The sequence below is a fragment of the Petromyzon marinus genome, chromosome 69 (genome assembly GCF_048934315.1).
Source record: "Petromyzon marinus isolate PM22_M1 ecotype Great Lakes invasive population chromosome 69, UKy_Petmar_22M1.pri1.0, whole genome shotgun sequence".
NCBI classification, from domain to species: Eukaryota; Metazoa; Chordata; class Hyperoartia; order Petromyzontiformes; family Petromyzontidae; genus Petromyzon; species Petromyzon marinus.
In genome coordinates this window covers 545,424-572,166 of record NC_133735.1, presented here as the reverse complement: position 1 = coordinate 572,166, position 26,743 = coordinate 545,424, and the positions used below count along the sequence as shown (strand labels likewise).

At 48.2% G+C, this 26,743-nt stretch overlaps 2 protein-coding genes across 3 annotated transcripts in view; both read right to left on the bottom strand.

The window, feature by feature from the left end:
• LOC116957025 (cyclin-dependent kinase 10) overlaps nucleotides 1–26,743 on the bottom strand; it is a 131,952-nt gene that overhangs the window by 86,469 nt on the left and 18,740 nt on the right. The window lies entirely within an intron of this gene.
• Nucleotides 1,653–26,743, bottom strand: part of LOC116957107 (uncharacterized) — a 27,483-nt gene continuing 2,392 nt past the window's right edge. Inside the window, exons 1-7 of one of the 2 annotated variants that reach the window (XM_076054951.1) lie at nucleotides 26,160–26,245; nucleotides 25,346–26,026; nucleotides 22,021–22,292; nucleotides 18,262–18,338; nucleotides 11,692–11,947; nucleotides 5,333–5,433; nucleotides 1,653–4,008 (exon numbers count right to left, since the gene is read on the bottom strand). In XM_076054951.1, the coding sequence (XP_075911066.1) occupies nucleotides 3,733–4,008; nucleotides 5,333–5,433; nucleotides 11,692–11,947; nucleotides 18,262–18,338; nucleotides 22,021–22,292; nucleotides 25,346–25,980 (1,617 nt within the window). In that variant the 5' untranslated portion in view covers nucleotides 25,981–26,026; nucleotides 26,160–26,245 and the 3' untranslated portion in view covers nucleotides 1,653–3,732. Of the gene's footprint in view, nucleotides 4,009–5,332; nucleotides 5,434–11,691; nucleotides 11,948–18,261; nucleotides 18,339–22,020; nucleotides 22,293–25,345; nucleotides 26,027–26,159; nucleotides 26,246–26,743 lie in introns of those variants that run through there. The other variant, XM_032979070.2, reaches the window with a different exon arrangement.

Here is a 26,743-nt window from a genome sequence, read left to right as displayed (position 1 = left end):
ACTCACTGTGACACCACTCACTGTGATACCACTCACTGTGACTCACTGTGACACCACTCACTGTGACACCACTCACTTTGACACCACTCACTGTGACTCACTGTGACACCACTCACTGTGACTCACTGTGACACCACTCACTGTGACTCACTGTGACACCACTCACTGTGACTCACTGTGACACCACTCACTGTGACTCACTGTGACACCACTCACTGTGACACCACTCACTGTAACACCACTCACTCTGACACCACTCACTGTGACACCACTCACTGTGACACCACTCACTGTAACACCACTCACTGTGACACCACTCACAGTGACACCACTCACTGTGACACCACTCACTGTGACTCCACTCACTGTAACACCACTCACTGTAACACCACTCACAGTGACACCACTCACTGTGACATCACTCACTGTGACTCACTGTGACACCACTCACTGTGACTCACTGTGACACCACTCACTGTGACTCCACTCACTGTGACACCACTCACTGTGACTCACTGTGACACCACTCACTGTGACCCACTGTGACACCACTCACTGTGACACCACTCACTGTGACACCACTCACTGTGACTCACTGTAACACCACTCACTGTGACTCACTGTGACACCACTCACTGTGACTCCACTCACTGTGACTCACTGTGACACCACTCACTGTGACACCACTCACTGTGACTCACTGTGACACCACTCACTGTGACTCACTGTGACTCACTGTGACACCACTCAGTGTGACTCACTGTGACACCACTCACTGTGACTCACTGTGACACCACTCACTGTGACACCACTCACTGTGACTCCACTCACTGTGACTCACTGTGACACCACTCACTGTGACTCACTGTGACACCACTCACTGTGACTCCACTCACTGTGACTCACTGTGACACCACTCACTGTGACACCACTCACTGTGACACCATTCACTGTGACTCACTGTGACACCACTCACTGTGACACCACTCACTGTGACTCCACTCATTGTGACACCACTCACTGTGACTCACTGTGAGACCACTCACTGTGACTCACTGTGACACCACTCACTGTGACACCACTCACTGTGACACCACTCACTGTGACTCACTGTGACACCACTCACTGTGACTCACTGTGACACCACTCACTGTGACTCCACTCACTGTGACTCACTGTGACACCACTCACTGTGACACCACTCACTGTGACACCATTTACTGTGACTCACTGTGACACCACTCACTGTGACACCACTCACTGTGACACCACTAACTGTGACTCACTGTGACACCACTCACTGTGACTCACTGTGACTCACTGTGACACCACTCACTGTGACTCACTGTGACACCACTCACTGTGACTCACTGTGACTCACTGTGACACCACTCACTGTGACTCACTGTGACACCACTCACTGTGACTCCACTCACTGTGACACCACTCACTGTGACTCACTATGACACCACTCACTGTGACTCACTGTGACTCCACTCACTGTGACACCACTCACTGTGACTCACTATGACACCACTCACTGTGACTCCACTCACTGTGACACCACTCACTGTGACTCACTGTGACACCACCCACTGTGACACCACTCACTGTGACACCACTCACTGTGACACCACTCACCGTGACACCACTCACTGTGTAGTTTCGACGTTTATTCTCATGCTTAGCTGAACATCACGGGTGAGTTCCTGATGTGAAGTCTAACAACGTTCCAGAGGGGCTACAGAGTTGACATTTTGCGCGCGGAGAGTTGCGTCTGCGTTTAGTATCAGCGGCAACACCGTGACAGGCCCACAGTCATCCAACTTGAGGCCCCACACAATAGGAGTGTTCATAGGAATAGGTTTTTACCCTTTTAACTGGCACAAAAACTGACACCTTTATTCAAGGCAAACATGATGCCTTGAATAAAGGTGTCAGTTTTTGTGCCAGTTAAAAGGGTAAAACGTATTCCTATATCTTGTTACTGGCAAAGGAGGTCTCATAATGGGAGTGTTCATGTTTCGATCTTTCAAGATATTTTCATCTCAGGAGAGTCGCGGTTTTTGTTTTTCTCTCTATGCGGCCGAGCGGTCCGATCACAAAGCCCCTCTGGGAATCAGGGTCGGTGGGGGCCAAAGGTCAAAACGATCGGAGTGTTTGTGCTCACGTGGTACACTCCGCTGGGCCCCGTCTGTCTCCCCGTGTCTCTCTATCGTCTAACTCGGGACAAAGTTGTGCCACGTTCGCCGGGAGGCGTCTACCACCTCGCCCGGTGCGGATGACGTTCGTTGGTTCGATGCCGACCCTGACGCCTGCTGCTGCTGCTGCCGCTGCTTCTGCCGCCGCATATATCGGAGTTTGCGTGTTCACTCTGCTTCCCGTGGTCGCGGGGATTTTTCTGTTTTTGTTCACATTCTGTGCCGGGTATTTGCCTGCTCCACGTTTCCACGCAATGGCGACATCAGCCGCCACTTCGTTGAGCTAACAATCGTGGCCGGGCCCATATCTGGCTGATCACGGGAGCTGTATATGGCAGCGTGCCCTACAGCTGCTTTAGTTTTGACACGTGCGATGACAGTGGGTGACGCCTGCCGGCCTGTGAAGGCGGAATCACGGCTACGGGGCACGGCTAGGTAACGCCGACCAATCAGAGAAGGAGGTGGGGGGTCAGCCGAGAAACTACGGGGACCCGCTCGAAACTTTCAGAGGGAGGGCGTGGCTGGAGGCGGGGCCTAGCCACGCCTGGGGGGGTATATAAGTGGGAGCACGTGGAAGGGCAGAGGGGGACAGGCGTTCGCCTGGGGTTTCTGTGTGTGGGGGTGTCTGTGGGTGGGGGTCTCTGTGGGGGTCTCTGTGGGTGGGGGTCTGTGTAGGTGGGGGTATCTGTGGGTGGGGGTCTCTGTGGGTGGGGGTCTCTGTGGGTGGGGGTGACTGTGGGTGGGGGTCTCTGTGGGTGGGGGTCTCTGTGGGTGGAGGTCTCTGTGTTTGTGGGTTTCTGTGTGAGTGGGGGTCTCTGTGTGTATGTGGGTCTCTGTGTTTGTGGGGGTCTCTGTGTTTGTGGGTCTCTGTGTGAGTGGGGGTCTCTGTGTTTGTGGGTCTCTGTGCTTGTGGGTCTCTGTGTGAGTGGGGGTCTCTGTGTGTTTGTGGGTCTCTGTGTTTGTGGGTCTCTGTGTTTGTGGGTCTCTGTGTGAGTGGGGGTCTCTGTGTTTGTGGGTCTCTGTGTGAGTGGGGGTCTCTGTGTTTGTGGGTCTCTGTGTGAGTGGATCTCTGTGTGAGTGGATCTCTGTGTGTTTGTGGGTCTCTGTGTTTGTGGGTCTCTGTGCGGGTGGGGGTCTCTGTGTTTGTGGGTCTCTGTGTGAGTGGGGGTCTCTGTGTTTGTGGGTCTCTGTGCGGGTGGGGGTCTCTGTGTTTGTGGGTCTCTGTGTGAGTGTGGGTCTCTGTGTTTGTGGGTCTCTGTGTTTGTGGGTCTCTGTGTTTGTGGGTCTCTGTGTTTGTGGGTCTCTGTGTGAGTGGGGGTCTCTGTGTTTGTGGGTCTCTGTGTGAGTGGGGGTCTCTGTGTTTGTGGGTCTCTGTGTGTTTGTGGGTCTCTGTGTTTGTGGGTCTCTGTGGTTGGGGGATCTCAATGGCGTCTCTGGGGACAGAGCGACGTCGAGGGCCGCCATGTTTTGTCACGTGGTGACGGTGAGGGTGACGTCTCTCTCTCCCTCTCTGTCTCCGCGGGGCCGCCCGCTACAACACGGACAGGTCGTGGCAGGACCGGGACTTGGCCTTGAAGGCCCCGCTGGGCCTCGCCGCCGCCGCCGCCGTGGCTGTGACGAGGCGTCCCAGCACGCGACGCGCTCGCTCCGACATCGACTCTCGACGGCATCGCGACGAGGACGACGACGACGAGGAGGAGCTGGCGGTGACGACGGTGGAGGCCGATCGCGAGCGGTGGCGAGCGACACCCGACAGGCGAGGAGCCGCGGCGGAGGCGGAGGAGGAGTGTCCGCTCCTCAAGCGAACCTGCGGGGAGCGGCGGGAGGGAGGGTTGTAGATTTTGAAGCTTTCGTGACTGCAAGGGTCCGTACTCTTTGGTTCTATTCGGTAAAGTCGCGTGGGTGTTTTATTTTTTTTTACCTACGTGACTTTACCGAATAGAAGAGGGAGGGAGAATGTTTCGTTTTTTGTTACCGGGGAAAGGTTCCACCCCAACCGCCCCCCCCCCCACCCACCCGAAACCGCTGGGAGCTGCCGACTGGCTCCGCTTGATTTATTTTTTTAGGGTTCTATCGCAAAAGCGAACCTGGCTGTGCTACCGCCAATGATGGCACCCCCAACGGAGCGGCTGATATCGCCATCGCGTGGAAATTCATCAGAGCTAGCCATGATGCTGTTTGGTTCTTTCGGAAGAAGTCGCGTGCAAAGAAAATGAATTAGATAGTAGAATTACAATGTTTCGATTGTAACACTAGCAAGCGTCATCAGGTAGAATTTGTAGAACAGCAGGAGATCACACAAACTCCACTCACTCACTCTGTAGAACAGGGGGAGATCACACAAACTCCACTCACTCACTCTGTAGAACAGGGGGAGATCACACAAACTTCACTCACTCACTCTGTAGAACAGGGGGAGATCACACAAACTTCACTCACTCACTCTGTAGAACAGGGGGAGATCACACAAACTCCACTCACTCACTCTGTAGAACAGGGGGAGATCACACAAACTCCACTCTGTAGAACAGGGGGAGATCACACAAACACCACTCGCTTACTCTGTAGAACAGAGGGAGATCACACAAACTCCACTCACTCACTCTGTAGAACAGGGGGAGATCACACAAACTCCACTCACTCACTCTGTAGAACAGGGGGAGATCACACAAACTCCACTCACTCTGTAGAACAGGGGGAGATCACACAAACACCACTCGCTTACTCTGTAGAACAGAGGGAGATCACACAAACTCCACTCACTCACTCTGTAGAACAGGGGGAGATCACACAAACTCCACTCACTCACTCTGTAGAACAGGGGGAGATCACACAAACTCCACTCACTCTGTAGAACAGGGGGAGATCACACAAACACCACTCGCTTACTCTGTAGAACAGAGGGAGATCACACAAACTCCACTCACTCACTCTGTAGAACAGGGGGAGATCACACAAACTCCACTCACTCACTCTGTAGAACAGGGGGAGATCACACAAACTCCACTCACTCACTCTGTAGAACAGGGGAAGATCACACAAACTCCACTCACTCACTCTGTAGAACAGGGGGAGTGATCACACAAACTCCACTCACTCTGTAGAACAGGGGGAGTGATCACACACCGTACCTGGCGCACAGCTCCCTGGAATAACTCCGAGACATTGACGGACAGAGCGGCCGATGTCTCAATGAACTTGCAGTCAAACACCGCAGCGCACGCGCGCCCCTCTGCACACTCACGCAGACACACGGAGACAAAGATGCCCTCCGTATGGGGCCTTAAAAGACTGTTGGGGCAAGTGCTGTTAGCGAGGAGCACCATATGAAGGCCGGCACGGTGGCACACGAGGGGGTGGGAAGTGCAGCACCACGGAAAAGTACATTTCCTAAACATCGCACCGGGTACTCATTTGCGGGCTGAGTCGACCTATGGGAGGCCCAGGACCGGTTCAGATCATCACCGGTGTTGGCCCTGCGGGTGGGAATCGAACCCGTGTCGCCGGGTTTATAGCGCAGCGCGCTAACCGCTGCACTATCGCTCCCCACGCACACACAGACACAGTGACACACACATAGACACACACACACACATAGACACAAACATAGACACACACACACACATAGACACACACACACATAGACACACACACAGTGACACACACATAGACACACACAGACACAGTCATACACATATAGACACACACATAGACACACACACACATAGACACACACACACAGTGACACACACAGAGACGCACACACACATAGACGCACACACACACATAGACACACACACACACAGTGACACACACACACATAGACACACACACAGTGACACACACACACACATAGACACACACACAGTGACACACACACACGGGCGGGAATCGAACTTGGTTCTCTGGGTTCGTAGTGCGGCGCTGCGAACCGCTCCGCCACCGTTCCCACGCACGCAAGCACGAGGCAGCTGCCACCACGGGAACTCATCGCAGCTCCTCTTAAACAAACATAGGCACCGCGTTCGCGAGCACAACGGCAGAACCAATTCCTCCGCCGCGGCTGACCATTGCTATAACGCTGTGGGCTCTGTCGTGATGATGTTGTTGTTGTTGTTATTTTCCGTGCAGCAAGGTGCTCTGCAAACCCTCCGGCCGCTATCAAAGGTTTGTTTCACGAAGCCATGCCAGATATATAAGCACAGACGTTTACTCCAACCGAGAAGATGGATACAAATTGAGCAATCATTGGAAGGACGTTATTAAAAAAAACCTTAACTGCTTCATAATTTCACCATTGGAACCTCCTTCGCCAGTAGCAAAATATGATAGTTGTGTTTTTTTATTCACCCTTTTATCCGGCAACAAAACTGACACCTTTTTTGACAAGGAGTCTTGTTTGCATTGACCACAATACCTGCAAACAAAAAAACACACAACTCTGATCATGCATTGGCACTGTCCTTGAAATTGATTGGTCCACACCCGAGACAGCTCTCCATAGAGCCCTAGTCTCACGTGGTGTTGGACCAGAAGACGCCAAAAGGTTTCATAATTTGCCTTGATGTCCGCTTCTCCAGTTTCTTCAGCCTCCTACCCCCAGCAACCCGCTCACTTCCCAGCTCCGGCATTCTCGTCTTGCGGTACCCCATTCCCCTACCCCCCCTCTCTATCTCTCCTCCCTGGCTCCGACCTCCCTCTATAGCCTCTTGATACCAGCAGACCCCCTTTTGCCCACTTCAGCAATCTGTTTCTTGCTGTGGTTGTCCCACCTGATGGCGGACGCTTGTGTTGAGCCCGAAAACGTCACGTGACTTAAATTTATTTCAGACCTATTGTGACTTTACCGAAAGAATCAAAGAGTATGGATCCCCATCATTAGTACTACGTGTGTGGTATGTATGTCGAACCTATAGAATGTCCCCCCCCCCCCCCCCGTTCTACAGATTGAGAGTGAGGTTTCTTCTTGACTTGAAGCTTTCGTGACTGCAATGATCAATACTCTTTGATTCTTTCGGTGAAGTCACGTACGTAGGTGAAAAATAAAAAAAAATAAAGTGAATCAAATCACGACGCCTCCGTCATCAGGTGGGACAGTCACAGCAAATGACTTCTTGCTGTGGCTATCCCACCTGATCACGTAGATGTGTTCAAAGAAAATAACAAAAGATAACAAATAAGCTACGACATTCACGATCGCAAACGTCATAGAATGTTCTTGTAAAAAAATTTTGGTTATTTTTCTTTGAACCTATCTTACGTGACCTTACCGAAACAACCCAAAGAATAAGTGAGGCTCCTGTTTGGCAAGAAAGATCCCGTCGTGTAGCTGCTCATCCCGAGCCATACATGGCCTGATAGTGGCATTGTCTTTGAGCTGTGTAACGCCTTTTGGCGTCCTCTGGCCTAGCACCGATTGAGACGAGTCTCAAAAGAAAGCCGTCTCTGGTGTGGATCAATCAGTTTCAAGGACAATGCATCATCATACTATCAGAGTGTGTGTTTTTCGTTTGCATTTTGACCGCAGGTATTGTGGTTAATGCAGCAACATGAATCCTTGTTGAAAAGGTTCCAGTTTTGTTGCCAGAAAAAACGGGAAAAACCCCCCAATGATTATATTTTGGTACTGGCAAAGGAGGTCTAATGATGATGTAGATGCTTAACCCCGAGCCCTCATCACTTTGATAGTGGCATTGTCTTTGTGCTGTTCGCCTTTTGGCGTCCTCTGGCCTAGCACCGATTGAGATGAGGCTCAAAAGAAAGCCGTCCCTTGGTGTGGACCAATCAGTTTCAAAGTAAAATGCTTCATAAAATACCAGAGCGTGTTTTTGTATGCATGTTCGCCGCAAGTATGCGTGGCACATGAAGACACGATTCCATGGAAAAGGCTTCTGATTGGTGTTTCATTGCGAGAAAGGGTAAAACTAATTATTGTATGGACTTTATATGTTCTCCCACTGTTCTACAGAGTGATAATGAGCAATTGGCGTTTGTATGATCTGCCTCTGTTCGTTTTTTTCTTCAAATAAAATTCATTTATTTCATATTCGTTCCACGTCTGTCATCTCGAGTAAGAACATTCGATCGTGCGCACTCTGATGAGCCCAGTTCAATCAAACGAGAGCCGCAACATATTCTTGGTTCTTTCGGCAAAGTCACGTAGAAGGGAAATAATAAAAGTATAAAACAATTAAATACTCACGAGGTTTCGACTGCAACACAAGCAATCATCATCAGGTGTGAACAACCACAGCAAGAAAATTTGAAAGAAAAAAATATTGCTGTGGTTTTCACACCTGATAATGACTGCTTCATGTGTTGCAGTCGAAACGTCGTGAGAATTCTATTGTTTTATATTTTTTATTATTTTATTGTTTCCCTTCTACGTGGTGGTGACTTTACCAAAAGAACCAAGAATATGAATCCCTGCAGTCACGAAAGCTTTAAACCAAAATTGATGGACTCGTCCATCTGAATAACTGCCAAATCGCTCTCCGTGGTGCTGATGGTAAAAAAACGCCACTTTTTTCAAATTTTCTTGCTGTGTTTTTCACATCTGACGATGATGATTGCTTCTTGTGTTGCAGTCGAAACGTCGTGGGAATTTTATTGTTTTATATTTTTTATTATTTTATTGTTTCCCCTTCTACGTGGTGGTGACTTTACCGAAAGAACCAAGAATATGAATCCCTGCAGTCACGAAAGCTTTAAATCAAGAGAGCAGTAACGTTAAGATTGCAAAGAGACAAACGCCGCTGTTGCTTGTGGCTGCATTTTGCGAAGTTTGGAGCTCCACGCCCTCCCCCCCCACAGCGTTAAATGTTCGACACCGTGACGCGTGACGATGATGCGATGAGGACAAGGGGAGCACGCGGTAATGACAACGGCGAGTAGGGGCGGTCCTGCGAGAGACACCACCCTGAACGATTGCTGCACCAGCCCCTGAGCGGATAATGTCGTCACTACGCCACTGAGGTGTCCATGTGGTGTTCACTTCTCTCGTGTTATCGCCGGAAAACTAAACTAAAACTAAACTAAAACTAAACTAAACTAAAACTAAAATAAAACTAAACTTTAGTTTTAGTTTAGTAAGTTTTAGTTTAGTTTTAGTTTATTTTAGTTTAGTTTTAGTTTAGTTTTAGTTTGTTTTAGTTTAGTTTTAGTTTAGTTTTAGTTTAGTTTTAGTTCAGTTTAGTTTAGTTTTAGTTTAGTTTTAGTTTAGTTTTAGTTTAGTTTTATTTCAGTTTAGTTTAGTTTGAGTTTATTTTAGTTTAGTTTTAGTTTATTTTTAGATTAGTTTTAGTTCAGTATTCGTTTAGTTTTAGTTTAGTTTTAGTTCAGTTCAGTTTAATTTAGTTTTAGTTTAGTTTAGTTTTTAGTTTAGTTTAGTTTTAGTTCAGATTAAGTTTTAGTTTAGTTTTAGTTTAGTTTCAGTTTAAGTTTAGTTTCAGTTTTAGTTTAGTTTTAGTTTAGTTTTAGTTTCAGTTTAGTTTTAGTTTAGTTTTAGTTTATTTTTAGTTTAATTTAGTTTTTAGTTTAGTTTTAGTTCAGTTTTAGTATTAGTTTTAGTTTAGTTTTAGTTTAGTTTTAGTTTAGTTTTAGTTTAGCTTAAGTTTAGTTTTAGTTCAGTTTAGTTTAGTTTTAGTTTAAGTTTGGTTTTAGTTTAGTTTTAGTTTATTTTTAGTTTAGTTTTAATTTAGTTTTTAGTTTAGTTTTAATTTAGTTTAAGTTTAGTTTAGTTTTAGTTTAGTTTTAGTTTATTTTAGTTTTAGTTTAGTTTTTGTTCAGTTTAGTTTTAGTTTAGTTTAGTTTTAGTTTAGTTTAGTTTTAGTTTAGTTTTTAGTTTAGTTTTAGTTTAGTTTTAGTTTAGTTTAAGTTTAGTTTTAGTTTAGTTTTAGTTTATTTTTAGTTTAGTTTAAGTTTTAGTTTAGTTTAGTTTTAGTTTAGTTTCAGTTTAAGTTTAGTTTCAGTTTAAGTTTAGTTTTAGTTATAGTTTTAGTTTAGTTTTAGTTATAGTTTAGTTTTAGTTTAGTTTAGTTTTAGTTTAGTTTAGTTTTAGTTTAGTTTTAGTTTATTTTTAGTTTAGTTTTAGTTTAGTTTTAGTTCAGTATTAGTTTAGTTTAGTTTTAGTTCAGTTCAGTTTAGTTTAGTTTTTAGTTTAGTTTAGTTTTAGTTTAGTTTAGTTTTAGTTTAGTTTAAGTTTAGTTTTAGTTTAGTTTTAGTTTAGTTTCAGTTTAAGTTTAGTTTCAGTTTTAGTTTAGTTTTAGTTTAGTTTTAGTTTCAGTTTAGTTTTAGTTTAGTTTTAGTTTATTTTTAGTTTAATTTAGTTTCAATTTAGTTTTTAGTTAAGTTTAGTTTTAGTTTAGTTTTAGTATTAGTTTAAGTTTAGTTTTAGTTTAGTTTTAGTTTAGTTTTAGTTTAGTTTAAGTTTAGTTTTAGTTCAGTTTAGTTTTAGTTTAGTTTTAGTTTAGTTTCAGTTTAAGTTTAGTTTTAGTTTAGTTTTGGTTTAGTTTTAGTTTCAGTTTAGTTTTAGTTTAGTTTTAGTTTATTTTTAGTTTAGTTTTAATTTAGTTTTTAGTTTAGTTTTAGTTTAAGTTTAGTTTTAGTTTAGTTTTAGTTTAGTTTTAGTTTATTTTAGTTTTAGTTTAGTTTTAGTTTAGTTTAGTTTTAGTTCAGTTTAGTTTTAGTTTAGTTTTAGTTTAGTTTAGTTTTAGTTAGTTTTTAGTTTAGTTTAGTTTAGTTTTAGTTTAGTTTAAGTTTAGTTTTAGTTAAGTTTTAGTTTAGTTTTAGTTTAGTTTTAGTTTATTTTTAGTTTAGTTTAAGTTTTAGTTTAGTTTAGTTTTAGTTTAGTTTAAGTTTAGTTTCAGTTTGAGTTTAGTTTCAGTTTAAGTTTAGTTTTAGTTATAGTTTAGTTTTAGTCAAGTTTTAGTTTTTTCTAGTCCATAACGAGACGGAGCGATACCTCATCGAGCAGATGTTGACTGGGGGATTGGACTCGGAGCCTTGGCTGTAGAGTGAGATGAGAGGGGAGTGGAGTGAGATGAGAGGGGAGTGGAGTGAGATGAGAGGGGAGTGGAGTGAGATGAGAGGGGAGTGGAGTGAGATGAGAGTGGAGTGAGTGGAGTGGGGTGAATTTAGAGTGGAGAGGTAGGAGAGTGCGTGGATGAGAGTGAAGTGAGATGAGAGTGGAGTGAAGTGAGATGAGAGGAGAGTGGAGTGAGTGGAGTGGAGAGGCAGGAGAGTGCGTGGAGGTGAGTGGAGTGAGATGAGAGGAGTGAGATGAGAGTGGAGTGGAGTGAGATGAGAGAGGAGTAAGATGAGATGAGAGTGAGATGAGAGGAGATGAGAGTGGAGGGAGATGAGAGAGGAGTGAGATGAGAATGGAGTGAGATGAGAGTGGAGTGTAGTGAGATGAGAGAGGAGTGAGATGAGAGTGTAGTGAGATGAGAGTGTAGCGGAGTGTAGTGAGATGAGAGCGGAGTCTCCCCACCTTCCTCGGACACGTCCCGTGAGCGCACCAAGTCGCTCTTGTTCCCCACCAGGATGACGGGCGGCTCGCGGGGCCCCGCCGCCCCCTTGGGCCCCGCCGCCCCGCCGGGCCCCAGGCTCGGGCCTCCTCCTCCTCCTCCGCCTCGCCGGAGCGCGAGGCGCAGCTGGGAGGCCCTCTCGAAGGAGGCGCGCTCCGTGACGGAGTAGACGAGGAGGAAGGCGTCCATGCCCCGACTCGCCCGCTTCACGCAGTCGCCCTGCAGCAGGGGGGCAAAGGTCAAAGGCCCCGGGCGGCCTTCAGCAAGACTGGCGGGCGGCAGGCACCGTTAGCGAGCTGGCAGTGGAGCGGCAAACGGAGGGCGACACGCCGCCTTTGTCTCCCCCCCCCCCCCCCCCCCGGTGGAGATGTTTACACGGCGCACGCCGGGTGCTCATTTGAGGCTGAGTCGACCGAGGGGAGGCCCGGCACCGGTTCAGATGATCGTCACCGGTGTTGGCCGTGAGGGGGAATCGAACTCGGGTGGCCAAGTTCATAGCGCAGCACGTAAACCACTACACTACCGTTCCCCATATACACAGACACACGCACAAACACACACAGACACACGCACAGACACACACACAGACACATGCACAGACGCACACACACACGCACAGACACACACAGACACACACAGACACACACACACACAGACACACAGACACACACACACAGACACAACAACAACAACAACAACAACCGCCATTCGCCACTAAGTGGCGGTGACATCACCACGACGCTTGTGCCAGGCTATGTGCACCCTGAGGCCACGTGAAGTGTCGAACGCCCGCTGGCAGGAGGTCACGGGGCAGACCCAGGTGCCACGGGTCGACTGACTGAGATGACTGGCTGATGCACCACCTGTGCCCCCTACTGTGCCAACCAGCTGTGCTTTAGCCACCCGGCGCTCCGCTCGTTGTTCTGAGCGTCGCTCCTCCGCCCTCCGTTGTTGTTGGAGGGCGACTGCCTCCAACTGCCCAGTAGCGTCCTTCACGAGCCTCCTCCACAGAGGCCGATCTTGACACCGCTGGTACCAGTCATCGGCAAGTCCACTCAGCTCCACGTCCTCCTGTACCACATCACTCCATCTCTTCTCTAGCCCGTGCCGCGCCCGCTTAGCCCCCTCAATCCGGCCAAACAAAAGCTGTTTCGGCATGCGGTGGCTGGGCATGCGGGCTACATGACCCAGCCATCGCAGCCTTGCCTGCCGGAGCAGCTCACCGATGGGACCCTGCCCAGATCTTTCAAGGATTTGTGAGCTCCTCACACAATCCAGTCTGGTTAAACCCATAATGGATCGTAGGCAGGCCAGCCTAAATGTTTCCAACCGGCGAAGATGTTCCATTAGGGGGGTCCACGTTTCGCAAGCGTAGAGAAGGGAGGGAATGACCGTGGCTGAGAAGACCTGAAGCTTAGTGCGGAGCGACAGACCAGGTAGCTTCCACACAGCGTTACGCAACCGATGAAAAGATATTGCCGCTCGACTGATTCGGAGTGAGACCTCTGCTGTTAAACTGGAGCCAGTCATAAGCACACTGCCCAGGTATGGGAAACTCTCCACTCTCTCCACAACTGCCCCATCACCGATTGGGAGTTACACAAACACACACACAGACACACACACAGACACACACACAGACACACACATACAGACACACACACATGCAGACACACACATACAGACACACATACAGACACATACAGACAGACACACAGACACACTGTGCACCAGTGGTTCTGAACCTTGGGTGTGCACGCACTCCCCCTAGGGGTGGGTGCGAGACAATGGCCAGTCTGGTGTCCAGCAGGTAAATCACCAGAACACAAATCAAGCATGGGGTGGTAAGTAGCAACTTACATTTTCACTTCAAACTTTCGCGACTGCAGGAATTCCTATTCTCGATGCTTTCGGTAAAGTCACGTAGGTAGGGAAATAAAAATAAAAATCATAAAATTAAAAATTCTAAAATTTAAAATAAAATTATAAAATTAAGGCAAAAGAAAAACTCACGACGTTTCGATCGCAACACAAGCGGCCTTCGTCAGGCGGAGAGCGCTTGAGTGGCCGTGGAAACTTCGTGGATTTATATTTATTTATTTAAAAAAATTTACGTAAACGTGTACTTAATTATTCTTCGTTTCCATCGACGTCACTTTGGCGAAAGAACCAAGACTCAGTAGCAACTCACTTCGTCTTCATCGAGTTCGACGCATTTGTTGAAATTGCAACATTTGTGTGAATGAACGAGACCCAGGGGATCGTGTTTGCAATCACCACGACACAAGCAGTCAAAAGTGCAAACAAAAAGAGGCAACTCTGATAATGATATTGGCACTGTCCTTGAATTCGAGGACAGTTGTTTGCATTTTTGACCGCTTGTGTCGTGGTTATCGCAGACATGATGCCTTGAATAAAGGTGTCAGTTTTGTGTGCCAGTTAAAAGGGTAAAAACCTATTACCTATCTTGTTACTGGCAAAGGAGGTCTCATAATGTAAATGCTCACCCCGAGCCCTCAATACCCTGATGGTGCGCTGTTTTTGAGTCGTACGCCTTTTGGCGTCTTTTGGTCCAACACCAGTGGAGACAAAGGGCTCTAAGAAAAGCCGTCTCAGGTGTGGACCAATCAAATTCAAGGACAGTGCCATCATCATTATCAGAGTTGTCTTTTTGTTTGCATTTTTGACTGCTTGTGTTGTGGTTATCGCAAACATAATGCCTTGTATAAAGGTGTCAGTTTTTTTTGTGCCAGCTAAAAGGGTAAAAACCTATTACGAGACCCAGGGGGCTGGAAGGCTGCGGTAAAGTTTCAGAACCACCGCACTAAACTACGAAACGATGCAATGTTTACATCATTAGACCTCCCTTTGCCAGTACCAAAATATCATAATTGGGGGGGTTTTCCCGTTTTTTTTCTGGCAACAAAAATTGAAACTTTTATTTACGAGGATTCATGTCGCTGCATTAACCACAATACTTGCGGTCAAAATGCAAACAAAAAAACAACACACTCTGATAGTATGACGATGATGATGATGCATTGTCCTTGAAAGTGATTGGTCCACACCAAGGGACGGCTTTCTTTTGAGCCTCGACCCAATTGATGCTAGGCCAGAGGACGCCACAAGGCGTTACGCAGCTCCAAGGGCAATGCATCATAAATATATTATCAGAGTGCGTTTGTTTTTTTTGTTGTTTGCATTTTGTGGTGAATACAGCAACATGATTCCTCGTAGGGAAAAAAAGTTTAAGTTTTGTTGGCAGAAAAAAAGTGGGGGGGAGCCCCTCCCCCCTATTATGAATGTTTTATTTATTTATTATAACCAAATTAAGGCCTCACTCTGCTCTTTAGCTCTCTTTCAGAAGCGTTCCTGGCTGTCCCCAAATGATAGCAGATCAACGGAGGGGGCTTCGTCGTCGTCATCGTCATCATCACCGTCACGTGGACATTTACGTCATCACCGTCACGTGGACATTCACGTCGTCACCGTCACGTGGACATTTACGTCATCACCGTCACGTGGACATTCACGTCGTCACCGTCACGTGGACATTCATGTCGTCACCGTCACGTGGACATTTACGTCGTCACCGTCACGTGGACATTTACGTCATCACCGTCACGTGGACATTCACGTCATCACCGTCACGTGGACATTCACGTCATCACCGTCACGTGGACATTTACGTCGTCACCGTCACGTGGACATTTACGTCGTCACCGTCACGTGGACATTTACGTCATCACCGTCACGTGAATATTTACGTCGTCACCGTCACGTGGACATTTACGTCGTCACCATCACGTGGACATTTACGTCGTCACCATCACGTGGACATTCACGTCGTCACCGTCATGTGGACATTCACGTCGTCATCACTGTCACGTGGACATTTACGTCGTCATCACCGTCACGTGGACATTTACGTCGTCACCGTCACGTGGACATTCACGTCGTCACCGTCATGTGGACATTCACGTCGTCACCATCACGTGGACATTTACGTCGTCATCACCGTCACGTGGACATTTACGTCGTCACCGTCACGTGGACATTTACGTCGTCACCGTCACGTGGACATTTACGTCATCACCGTCACGTGGATATTTACGTCGTCACCGTCACGTGGACATTTACGTCATCACCGTCACGTGGATATTTACGTCGTCACCGTCACGTGGACATTTATGTCATCACCGTCACGTGGACATTTACATCGTCATCACCGTCACGTGGACATTTACATCGTCGTCACCGTCACGTGGACATTTACGTCGTCACCGTCACGTGGACATTTACGTCGTCACCATCACGTGGACATTCACGTCGTCACCATCATGTGGACATTCACGTCGTCATCACTGTCACGTGGACATTTACGTCGTCATCACCGTCACGTGGACATTTACGTCGTCACCGTCACGTGGACATTCACGTCGTCACCGTCATGTGGACATTCACGTCGTCACCATCACGTGGACATTTACGTCGTCATCACCGTCACGTGGACATTTACGTCGTCATCACCGTCACGTGGACATTTACGTCGTCACCGTCACGTGGACATTTACGTCGTCACCGTCACGTGGACATTTACGTCATCACCGTCACGTGGATATTTACGTCGTCACCGTCACGTGGACATTTACGTCATCACCGTCACGTGGATATTTACGTCGTCACCGTCACGTGGACATTTACATCATCACCGTCACGTGGACATTTACATCGTCATCACCGTCACATGGACATTTACATCGTCGTCACCGTCACGTGGACATTTACGTCGTCACCGTCACGTGGACATTTACATCATCACCGTCACGTGGACATTCACGTCATCACCATCACGTGGACATTCACGTCATCACCGTCACGTGGACATTTACGTCATCACCGTCATGTGGACATTTACGTCGTCACCGTCACGTGGACATTTACGTCGTCACCGTCACATGGACATTTACGTCATCACCGTCATGTGGACATTCATGTCATCACCGTCACGTGGACATTCACGTCATCACCGTCATGTGGACATTCACGTCATCACCGTCATGTGGACATTTACGTCGTCACCATCACGTGGACATTTACGTCATCACCGTCACGTGGACATTTACGTCGTCATCACCGTCACGTGGACATTTACGTCGTCACCATCACGTGGACATTGACGTCATCATCACCGTCACGTGGACATTTACGTCGTCACCGTCACGTGGACATTTACGTCGTCACCGTCACGTGGACATTTACGTCATCACCATTACGTGGACATTCACGTGTCATCACCATCACGTGGACATTTACATCGATTCTGAATGCTGCGTCGGGGAAAAAAAAGCTGGAGGAGCCAGAGAAACATCCACGCAGTGACCACGGGGAGAGAGAGAGGGACACGCAAAATCCAACTATACAGCAGCAGCAGCAGGCGTCAGGGTCGGGATTAAATCAGGCGTGGTAGTTTACATCCCCAAACCACCGTGATGATGATGAGAGAGAGACACGCAGACTCCAAATATACAGGAGGCATCAGGGTCGGGATTGAACCCACGACCTCCTGTATATCAGGCGATGATAGTTGTAGCGGTGGTGTTGATGATAGTTGTGGTGGTGGTGGTGGTGTTGATAGTTGTAGTGGTGGTGGTGGTGTTGATAGTTGTGGTGGTGGTAGTGGTGTTGATAGTTGTGGTGGTGGTGTTGATAGTTGTGGTGGTGGTGTTGATAGTTGTAGTGGTGGTGTTGATGATAGTTGTGGTGGTCGTGGTGTCGATAGTTGTCGTGGTGGTGGTATTGATAGTTGTAGTGGTGGTATTGATAGTTGTGGTGGTGGTGTTGATAGTTGTGGTGGTGGTGTTGATAGTTGTGGTGGTGGTGGTGTTGATAGTTGTAGTGGTGGTGTTGATGATAGTTGTGGTGGTCGTGGTGTCGATAGTTGCCGTGGTGGTGGTATTGATAGTTGTAGTGGTGGTGGTGGTATTGATAGTTGTGGTGGTGGTGTTGATAGTTGTGGTGGTGTTGATAGTGGTGGTGGTGGTGTTGATAGTTGTAGTGGTGGTGTTGATAGTTGTGGTGGTGGTGCTGGTGTTGATAGTTGTAATGGTGGTGGTGTTGGTGATAGTTGTGGTGGTGCTGGTGTTGATAGTTGTGGTGGTGGTGTTGATAGTTGACATGCAAACTCCAAATATACAGCAGGCATCAGGGTCGGGATTGAACCCACGTCCTCCTGTATACCAGGCGAGTGGTGAGTGGTGAGAGGTGAGTGGTGAGTGGTGAGTGTAGAGTGATGAGTGTAGAATGGTGAGTGGTGATTGTAGCGTGGTGAGTGGTGATTGGTGAGTGTAGAGTGGTGAGTGGTGAGTGTAGAGTGGTGAGTGTAGAGTGGTGAGTGTAGAGTGGTGAGTGATGAGTGGTGAGTGTAGAGTGGTGAGTGTAGAGTGGTGAGTGTAGAGTGGTGAGTGATGAGTGGTGAGTGTATAGTGGTGAGTGTAGAGTGGTGAGTGTAGAGTGGTGAGTGGTGAGTGTACCTCTGCCCAGGTGTCTTCAACCACCACCATCACCTCCACGCCATCGACTTTCAGCGTGCGCCACCTTGTGCACGCGCCTGGGAGGGCAGGGACGAGGGGCATTGTGGGTAGTGGAGGTGGTTGTGGTGGTGGGGTTGATGGTAGTTGTGGTGGTGGTGGTGGGGTTGATGGTAGTGGTGGTGGGGTTGTTGGTAGTTGTGGTGGTGGTAGTGGTGGGGTTGATGGTAGTTGTGGTGGTGGTAGTGGTGGGGTTGATGGTAGTTGTGGTGGTGGTGGTGGAGTTGATGGTTAGTTGTGGTGGTGGTGGTGGTGGTGGTGGAGTTGATGGTAGTTGTAGTGGTGGTGGTGGAGTTGATGGTAGTTGTGGTGGTGGTGGAGTTGATGGTAGTTGTGGTGGTGGAGTTTATGGTAGTTGTGGTGGTGGTGGAGTTGATGGTAGTTGTGGTGGTGGTGGAGTTGATGGTAGTTGTGGTGGTGGAGTTTATGGTAGTTGTGGTGGTGGTGGTGGAGTTGATGGTAGTTGTGGTGGTGGTGGAGTTGATGGTAGTTGTGGTGGTGGAGTTGATGGTAGTTGTGGTGGTGGAGTTTATGGTAGTCATGGTGGTGGTGGAGTTGATGGTAGTTGTGGTGGTGGTGGAGTTGATGGTTAGTTGTAGTGGTGGTGGTAGTTGTGGTGGTAGTGGAGTTGATGAGAATTGTAGTGGTGGTCCACAATAACATCAATCTCTATTTCCCCCCCTCCCCCCAAAAAAACAAAAGGATCAAACCTATTGTAAATTTGTCATCATTTTGGATCCTGGCAAAAAAAAAGGTCCCACAGATGTAACTCCTCGACCTGGGTCAGTGCTCTGCTACTTCCTTTGGCTTTGTGCTGTTCGCCTTTTGGTGTTCCCCGGTGTAACAAACGTCGTGAGACAAAGCCCCCCCCCCCCATAGAAGTCTCTATCTCTGGTGCGGGCCAATTAGTTCCGAAGACACCGTGTACATTTCTAGATTTGAAGCTTTCGTGACTGCAAGGAGCCATACTCTTTGGTTCTATTGGGTAAAGTCACGTAATAGAACCAAAGAGTACCGCGCACATTGTCAGCGGACGTTGGCTTGTGTGGTTTTTGCCACGAGCGTGCGTGCTTGACGCAGACTTGGTGCCCTGCGAAAGGAATCCATTTGGTGTTTTGCAAAGCTTAGCCGCTGCTTCGTCGCCAGAAATTGGTAAAAAAAAAAAACGATCCTTATTTTTCATCAAGTTTTTTTTGTTTTCCGCACGGGGCAAAAAGGTTCAATTTCGATGTAACCTCTATTAAACCTCTGTGCATCTCCACGTATGTATGTGTGTATGTGAAAGGAAAATTTGCGAATGTGTGTGTCTGTTCGAAACGTTTAGCATACTTCCCGACATGCAACAAACTTGAAATTTGCCATGCGGGTAGCTTCCAGACTGTACACAATGCAAAAAGTATAAAAATAGACTTTTGTATTTGGGGGGGGGGGCGCAATAATGGATATATTTTGCACGGCAAGTGAGCGGTGACGTCACATCTGTGATGTCACCCGCATGCGGCAGCGTCACGTGCCTGCTGACGTCACGCAGTGTGCCTGCTGACGTCACGCATCCCCTCCCCCCCACCCACTCTTTGCATAGTGTTTGCATTTTGACCGCAAGCATTGTGGTGAATGTAGCGGCACGATTATTTGTAAAGAGGTTTCAGTTTTGTTGCCAGAAAAAAGTGAAAAAAACCCTTTATTATTATATTTTGGTACTGGCAAAGGAGGTCTCATTATAATAGAAAAAATGTTTTTATCAGGAAGTGGAACATTTAGGAGACACCGCAAGATATTTTTGGGAAGATGTTTGATGTTTTCTTGTTTAAAAGAACAAAAAAACGTGAAATTGTTCAACAAAAACGCCTGCAAAATGTTATTCGATATGAGCAGCTGTTCTCAGCATCTGCTCGCTCTTGCAGAGTCTCGTCATCGTCTCCGAAGGAGAGGGACAGGCGCATGCCGGCCACACTGATGGGATGCTGATGAGGACGCTGATCAGTGCCGGATTATGCCAGTAGCAAAAGCAGCTCGCTTTTTCAACCTTTTACCTGGCAACAAAACAGCTGTTATGTTGCTAAAACACCAAACTGAAACCATTTACAAGGAATCACGTCTACGTTAACCACAATACTTGCGGTCGAAATGCCAACAACAAAAAAATCACACTCTGATAATGTATGATGATGATGATGATGAAACTGATTGGTCCACACCAGAGACGGCTTTCTTTTGAGCCTCGTCTCACAACGGTGTTAGACCAGAGGACGCCACAAGGCGGTACTTAACGCGGCTGTTTTATTACCAGGTCAGAGTGGGAAAACCTATTCTCATGTTTTGGTAATGGCAAAGGAGGTCCATGATGTACAAAAGTAACTACATATGTAGTAGCTGCACGTGTAGTAGTAGCTACTACACGTGTAGTAGTAAACGTGTAGTAGTAGCTACTACTACACGTGTAGTAGTAGCTACACATGTGTAGTAGCTAACGACATGTGTAGTAGTAGCTACTACTACACGTGTAGTAATAGCTACTACTACACGTGTAGTAGTAGCTACTACTACACGTGTAGTAGCTGCACGTGTAGTAGTAGTTACTACACGTGTAGTAGTAAACGTGTAGTAGTAGCTACACATGTGTAGTAGCTAACGACATGTGTAGTAGTAGCTACTACTACACGTGTAGTAATAGCTACTACTACACGTGTAGTAGTAGCTACTACACGTTTAGTAGTAGCTACTACTACACGTGTAGTAGTAGCTACTACTAAACGTGTAGTAGTAAACGTGTAGTAGTAGCTACTACTACACATGTAGTAGCTAGTAGTAGTAGCTACTACTACACGTGTACTACTACACGCACTGCCTTCATCCGGCACTGATGCTGCTGATGATGATGCTGCTGCTGATGATGCTGCTCATGATGCTGCTCATGATGCTGCTCATGATGCTGCTCATGATGCTGCTCATGATGCTGCTGATTATTATGCTGCTGATGATGCTGCTGCTGATGATGATGATGATGAATCTGATGATGATGATTCTGCTGATGATGCTGCTCCTGATGATGATGAATCTGATGATGCTGATGATGATGCTGCTGCTGCTGATGATGATGATGAATCTGATGATGCTGCTGCTGCTGATGATGCTGCTGATGATGATGAATCTGATGATGCTGCTGCTGATGATTAATCTGATGATGCTGCTGCTGCTGATGATCATGAATCTGATGATGCTGATGATGATGCTGCTCATGATGCTGCTGCTGCTGATGATGCTGCTGGTGATGATGATGCTGCTGATGATGATGCTGCTGCTGCTGCTGATGATGAATCTTATGCTGATGCTGCTGATGCTGCTGCTGCTGATGATGCTGCTGATGCTGCTGCTGCTGATGGTGATGATGCTGCTGATGATGATGGTGATGATGCTGCTGATGATGATGAATCTGATGATGATGCTGCTGATGATGATGATGCTGCTGATGATGATGAATCTAATGCTGCTGCTGATGATGATGAATCTGATGCTGCTGCTGATGATGATGCTGCTGATGCTGATGATGATGAATCTGATGCTGCTGCTGATGATGATGCTGCTGATGCTGATGATGATGAATCTGATGCTGCTGCTGCTGATGATGATGAATCTGATGCTGCTGCTGCTGCTGCTGATGGTGATGATGAATCTGATGCTGATGATGCTGCTGCCACCCACCCGCTTCCTCCCGTTGCCTGGCCCCTCCCGTGAACGCCGCCGCGAGGCTCGACTTGCCCACTCCGCGTGCCCCCAGCACGAGCAGCCTGCAGCTGGGCCGGCCCCCCGGGCTACCCACGTCATCGTTGTCGTCATCGTTGTCGTCATCGTTGTCGTCGTCATCGTCGTCATCGTCGTCGTCATCGTTGTCGTCACTGAGAGCGGCGAGTCGGTCTCGCTCAGCCGCTGGGCACGAGACGCGGCGCGCGGAGGCGGCGTGCAGGGAGGCGCGCCTGGGGGAGGGCGTCATCAGCATCATCATCAGCATCATCATCATCGGTAGCATTATCATCATTAGCATCATCATCAGCATCATCAGCAGCATCATCATCATCGGTAGCATTATCATCATCAGCATCATCATCATCAGCAGCAGCATCATCATCATCGGTAGAATCATCATCGGGAGCATCATCATCAGCATCATCATCATCGGTAGCATCATCATCATCGATAGCATCATCATCAGCAGCAGCAATATCATCAGCAGCAATATCATCATCATCATCATCGGTAGCATCATCATCAGAAGCATCATCATCAGTAGCATCATCATCAGCATCATCAGCATCATCATCGGTAGCATCATCATCATCGGTATCACCATCATCAGTAGCATCATCATCAGCAATATCATCATCGGTAGCATCATCATCATCGGTAGCATCATCATCAGCAGCAATATCATCATCATCATCATCGGTAGCTTCATCATCATCAGAAGCATCATCATCAGTAGCATCATCATCAGCATCATTATCAGTAGCATCATGATCAACATCAGTTGCATCAGCAGTAGCATCATGATCAACATCAGTTGCATCATCATCAGCAGTACCATCATCATTAGCATCATCATCAACATCAGCAGCATCATCATCAGTAGCATCATCATCAGTAGCATCATCATCATCAGGAGCATCATCATCAACATCAGTAGCATCAGAAGTAGCATCAGCAGTAGCATCATCATCAGGAGCATCGACATCAGTATCATCATCAGAAGTAGCATCAACATCACCAGCAGTTGCAGCATCATGATCAGTAGCATCATAAGCAGTAGCATCAGCAGTAGTAGCATCATCATAAGTGCTAGTAACATCGTATTCCTGGTTATTTCGGTAAAGTCACCACGTAGAAGGGAAACAATAAAATAATAAAAAATAATACAATAAAATTATCACGACGTTTCGACTGCAACACAAGCAATCATCATCAGGTGTGAAAACCACAGCAAGAAAATTTGAAAAAAGTGGCGGGTTTTTTTTACGTTAGTACCACGGAGAGCGATTTGGCAGTCATTCAAATGGAAGAGTCCATCTATGTACGGAAAAGCGGAGGGGGGAGACGAAAATAATGGATGCGGTCTGAAAGCCACCTTAAGCGTGAACAATCAATTAAGACCCGAAATGGTTTTTCAAATCCTTCCAATGATTGCTAAGCCAAAATCCATCTTCTCGGTTGAAATTGTTTCTGTTTGTATATGTGGAAAGCCTCATGAACGAATCTCGCATGGTAGCCAGATGGCTTGCAAAGAACCTCTGTCTTGGAGAAGTCAATGCCATGTGAGCCTAATGAATTTTAACAGTGATCTGCCACGGCCGAGTTTGTAGGTGGGGGAGTTGATAGTAGAGACGATGGGACGAAGGGGTGTATCCACTTTATGTATTTTTGGTAAGCCATATAATCTTGGTGGCCTGGCAGCAGAAGGTTTCAACGAGAACTGTTTGGTTTGATCAATTAATGCGGTTGAATCAGAACTGATTTTGTTGGTTTGTATGACGAGGCTGTTGGTGGGATCTCAGATTCATGGACTTTGATGCAGAAGCAGCTTGCAGTCTCAGATCCATGGACTTTGATGCAGGATTAGCTTACAGTCTCAGATCCATGGACTTTGATGTAGGATCAGCTTACAGTCTCAGATCCATGGACTTTGATGCAGGATCAGCTTACAGACTCAGATCCATGGACTTTGATGTAGGATCAGCTTACAGTCTCAGATCCATGGACTTTGATGCAGGATCAGCTTACAGACTCAGATCCATGGACTTTGATGTAGGATCAGCTTACAGTCTCAGATCCATGGACTTTGATGCAGGAGCAGCTTACAGACTCAGATCCATGGACTTTGATGTAGGAGCAGCTTACAGACTCAGATCCATGGACTTTGATGCAGGATCAGCTTACAGACTCAGATCCATGGAACTTTGATGCAGGAGCAGCTTACAGACTCAGATCCATGGAACTTTGATGCAGGAGCAGCTTACAGCCTCATAGCCTCGGCTAAGACTCATCAGGTGAGAAAGCTGATGACGGGGCGCTTGCGTTGCGCCCCGGAACGTCGTGATTTATTTCATTTTCTGCCCCCACGTGGCTTCACCGAAAGAGCCAAAGAGAATTGTGGATACCTGCAGCAACGACAGCTTCAAATCAAATTTGAGTGTTCCCGTCGCTATAAGTCCAGGAATCCACGACTTCAATCTTCTCCATCGTCCTCTCGGACAAAGACAGTTGACGGCATCGCGAGCTTCTGGGATGCACTTCAGGGGCCGTCTGGAACCCTCTTCCTTCCGTCATTATGAAGCCCTCAACCTCCGATGAGCGTCGTTGGCTAGGCACGGTGCGAAAGAAGTTCAAGGCACGCGCGAATGAAGGCATCATTGGTGCCTCCACCTTGTGCACGTTCACTCATCCAGGCGTTACTCTTTCGGCAGCCATCCGACGCTTCTCTCAACAGCACCGTTCATTCAGTTCTTCACAAACACCGCGAGCTACCGACTCCAGCCAACCCACTCCACCCCACGCAACTCCACCCCCCCACCCCCAACAACTCACAACCCCACCCCACCCCACCCACCCCACCCACCCACCTCACTCCACCCACCCCAACCCACCCCACCCACCCCAACCCACCCACCCCACCCACCTCACTCCACCCACCCCACTCCACCCAACCCACCCCACCCACCCCACCCAACCCACTCACCCCAATCCACCCAACCCACTCACCCCACTCCACCCAACCCACCAACCACACTCCACCCCACCCCACCCACCCCACCCACCCAACCCACCCACCTCACTCCACCCACCCCACCTACCCCACCCCACCCACCCCACTCCACCCAACCCACCCACCCCACTCCACCCACCCCACCCACCCCACCCACCCCACCGACCCCACCCACCCCACCCACCCCACTCCACCCAACCCACCCCACCTACCCCACTCCACCCAACCAAATTCACCCCCTCCCCCCACAACCCACCTCACCCCACCCCGTACCTGCAGAGTGGCCCTTGTGCCCGGGCCCCCCCTGTGGCTCCCCGTGGGTCTCTGGGAGCGAGCAGCGGACCCAGCAGGGACCCCACGCTCATCCTCCTGCCCCGGGCTGGTCCATCAGTCACAGATCCTGGTCCATCAGTCCCAGATTCTGGTCTACGAGTCCCAGATTCTGGTCTCAGAGACCCAGATTCTGGTCCACGGGTCCCAGATTCTGGCCCACGGGTCCCAGATTCTGGGCCACGAGTTCCAGATTCTGGTCCAGGGGTTCCAGATTCTGGTCCACGGGTCCCAGATTCTGGGCCACGAGTTCCAGATCCTGGTCCACGGGTCCCAGAATCTGGTCCACGGGTCACAGATCCTGGTCCACGGGTCACAGATTCTGGTCCACGGGTCCCAGATTCTGGTCCACGAGTTCCAGGTTCTGGTCCACGAGTTGCAGATTCTGGTCCACTGGTCCCAGATTCTGGTCTCAGAGACCCAGATCCTGGTCCACGGGTCACAGATTCTGGTCCACTGGTCCCAGATTCTGGTCCACTGGTCCCAGATTCTGGTCTCAGAGACCCAGATTCTGGTCTCTGAGATCCAGATTCTAGTCCAAGAGACCCAGATTCTGGTCCATGAGTCCCGGGCTCCATGAGTCCAAGAGTCCGCGAGGGGCGACACCTCCCCAGCAGCGAGGGTCTACGGGGTGGGGGTGAGTGGGGGGGGTAAGAGGGGTGGGGGTGGGTGGGGGGGGTAGCATCTGTAGCGACTTTTGCTACTGAGTCTCCCGCTGGTTACCACCACTTAGTGGCGATTGATGCCACACACACACCTGCTGTTGTCCAGGTGTCTGTGTGTGTGTCTGTGTGTCTGTGTGTGTCTATGTGTCTGTGTGTGTGTCTGTGTGTGTGTGTCTGTGTGTCTATGTGTCTGTGTGTGTGTCTGTGTGTGTGTGTGTCTGTGTGTGTGTCTGTGTGTGTCTGTGTGTGTGTGTTTGTGTGTGTGTGTTTGTGTGTGTGTGTTTGTGTGTGTGTCTGTGTGTGTCTATGTGTCTGTGTGTGTGTCTGTGTGTGTGTCTGTGTGTGTCTATGTGTCTGTGTGTGTGTCTGTGTGTGTGTCTGTGTGTGTGTCTGTGTGTGTCTATGTGTCTATGTGTGTGTCTGTGTGTGTGTCTGTGTGTGTGTCTGTGTGTCTATGTGTCTGTGTGTGTGTCTGTGTGTGTCTGTGTGTGTCTGTGTGTGTGTGTGTTTGTGTGTGTGTGTTTGTGTGTGTGTCTGTGTGTGTCTGTGTGTGTGTGTTTGTGTGTGTGTCTGTGTGTGTCTGTGTGTGTGTTTGTGTGTGTGTTTGTGTGTGTGTTTGTGTGTCTGTGTGTCTGTGTGTGTTTGTGTGTGTGTGTGTCTGTGTGTCTGTGTGTTT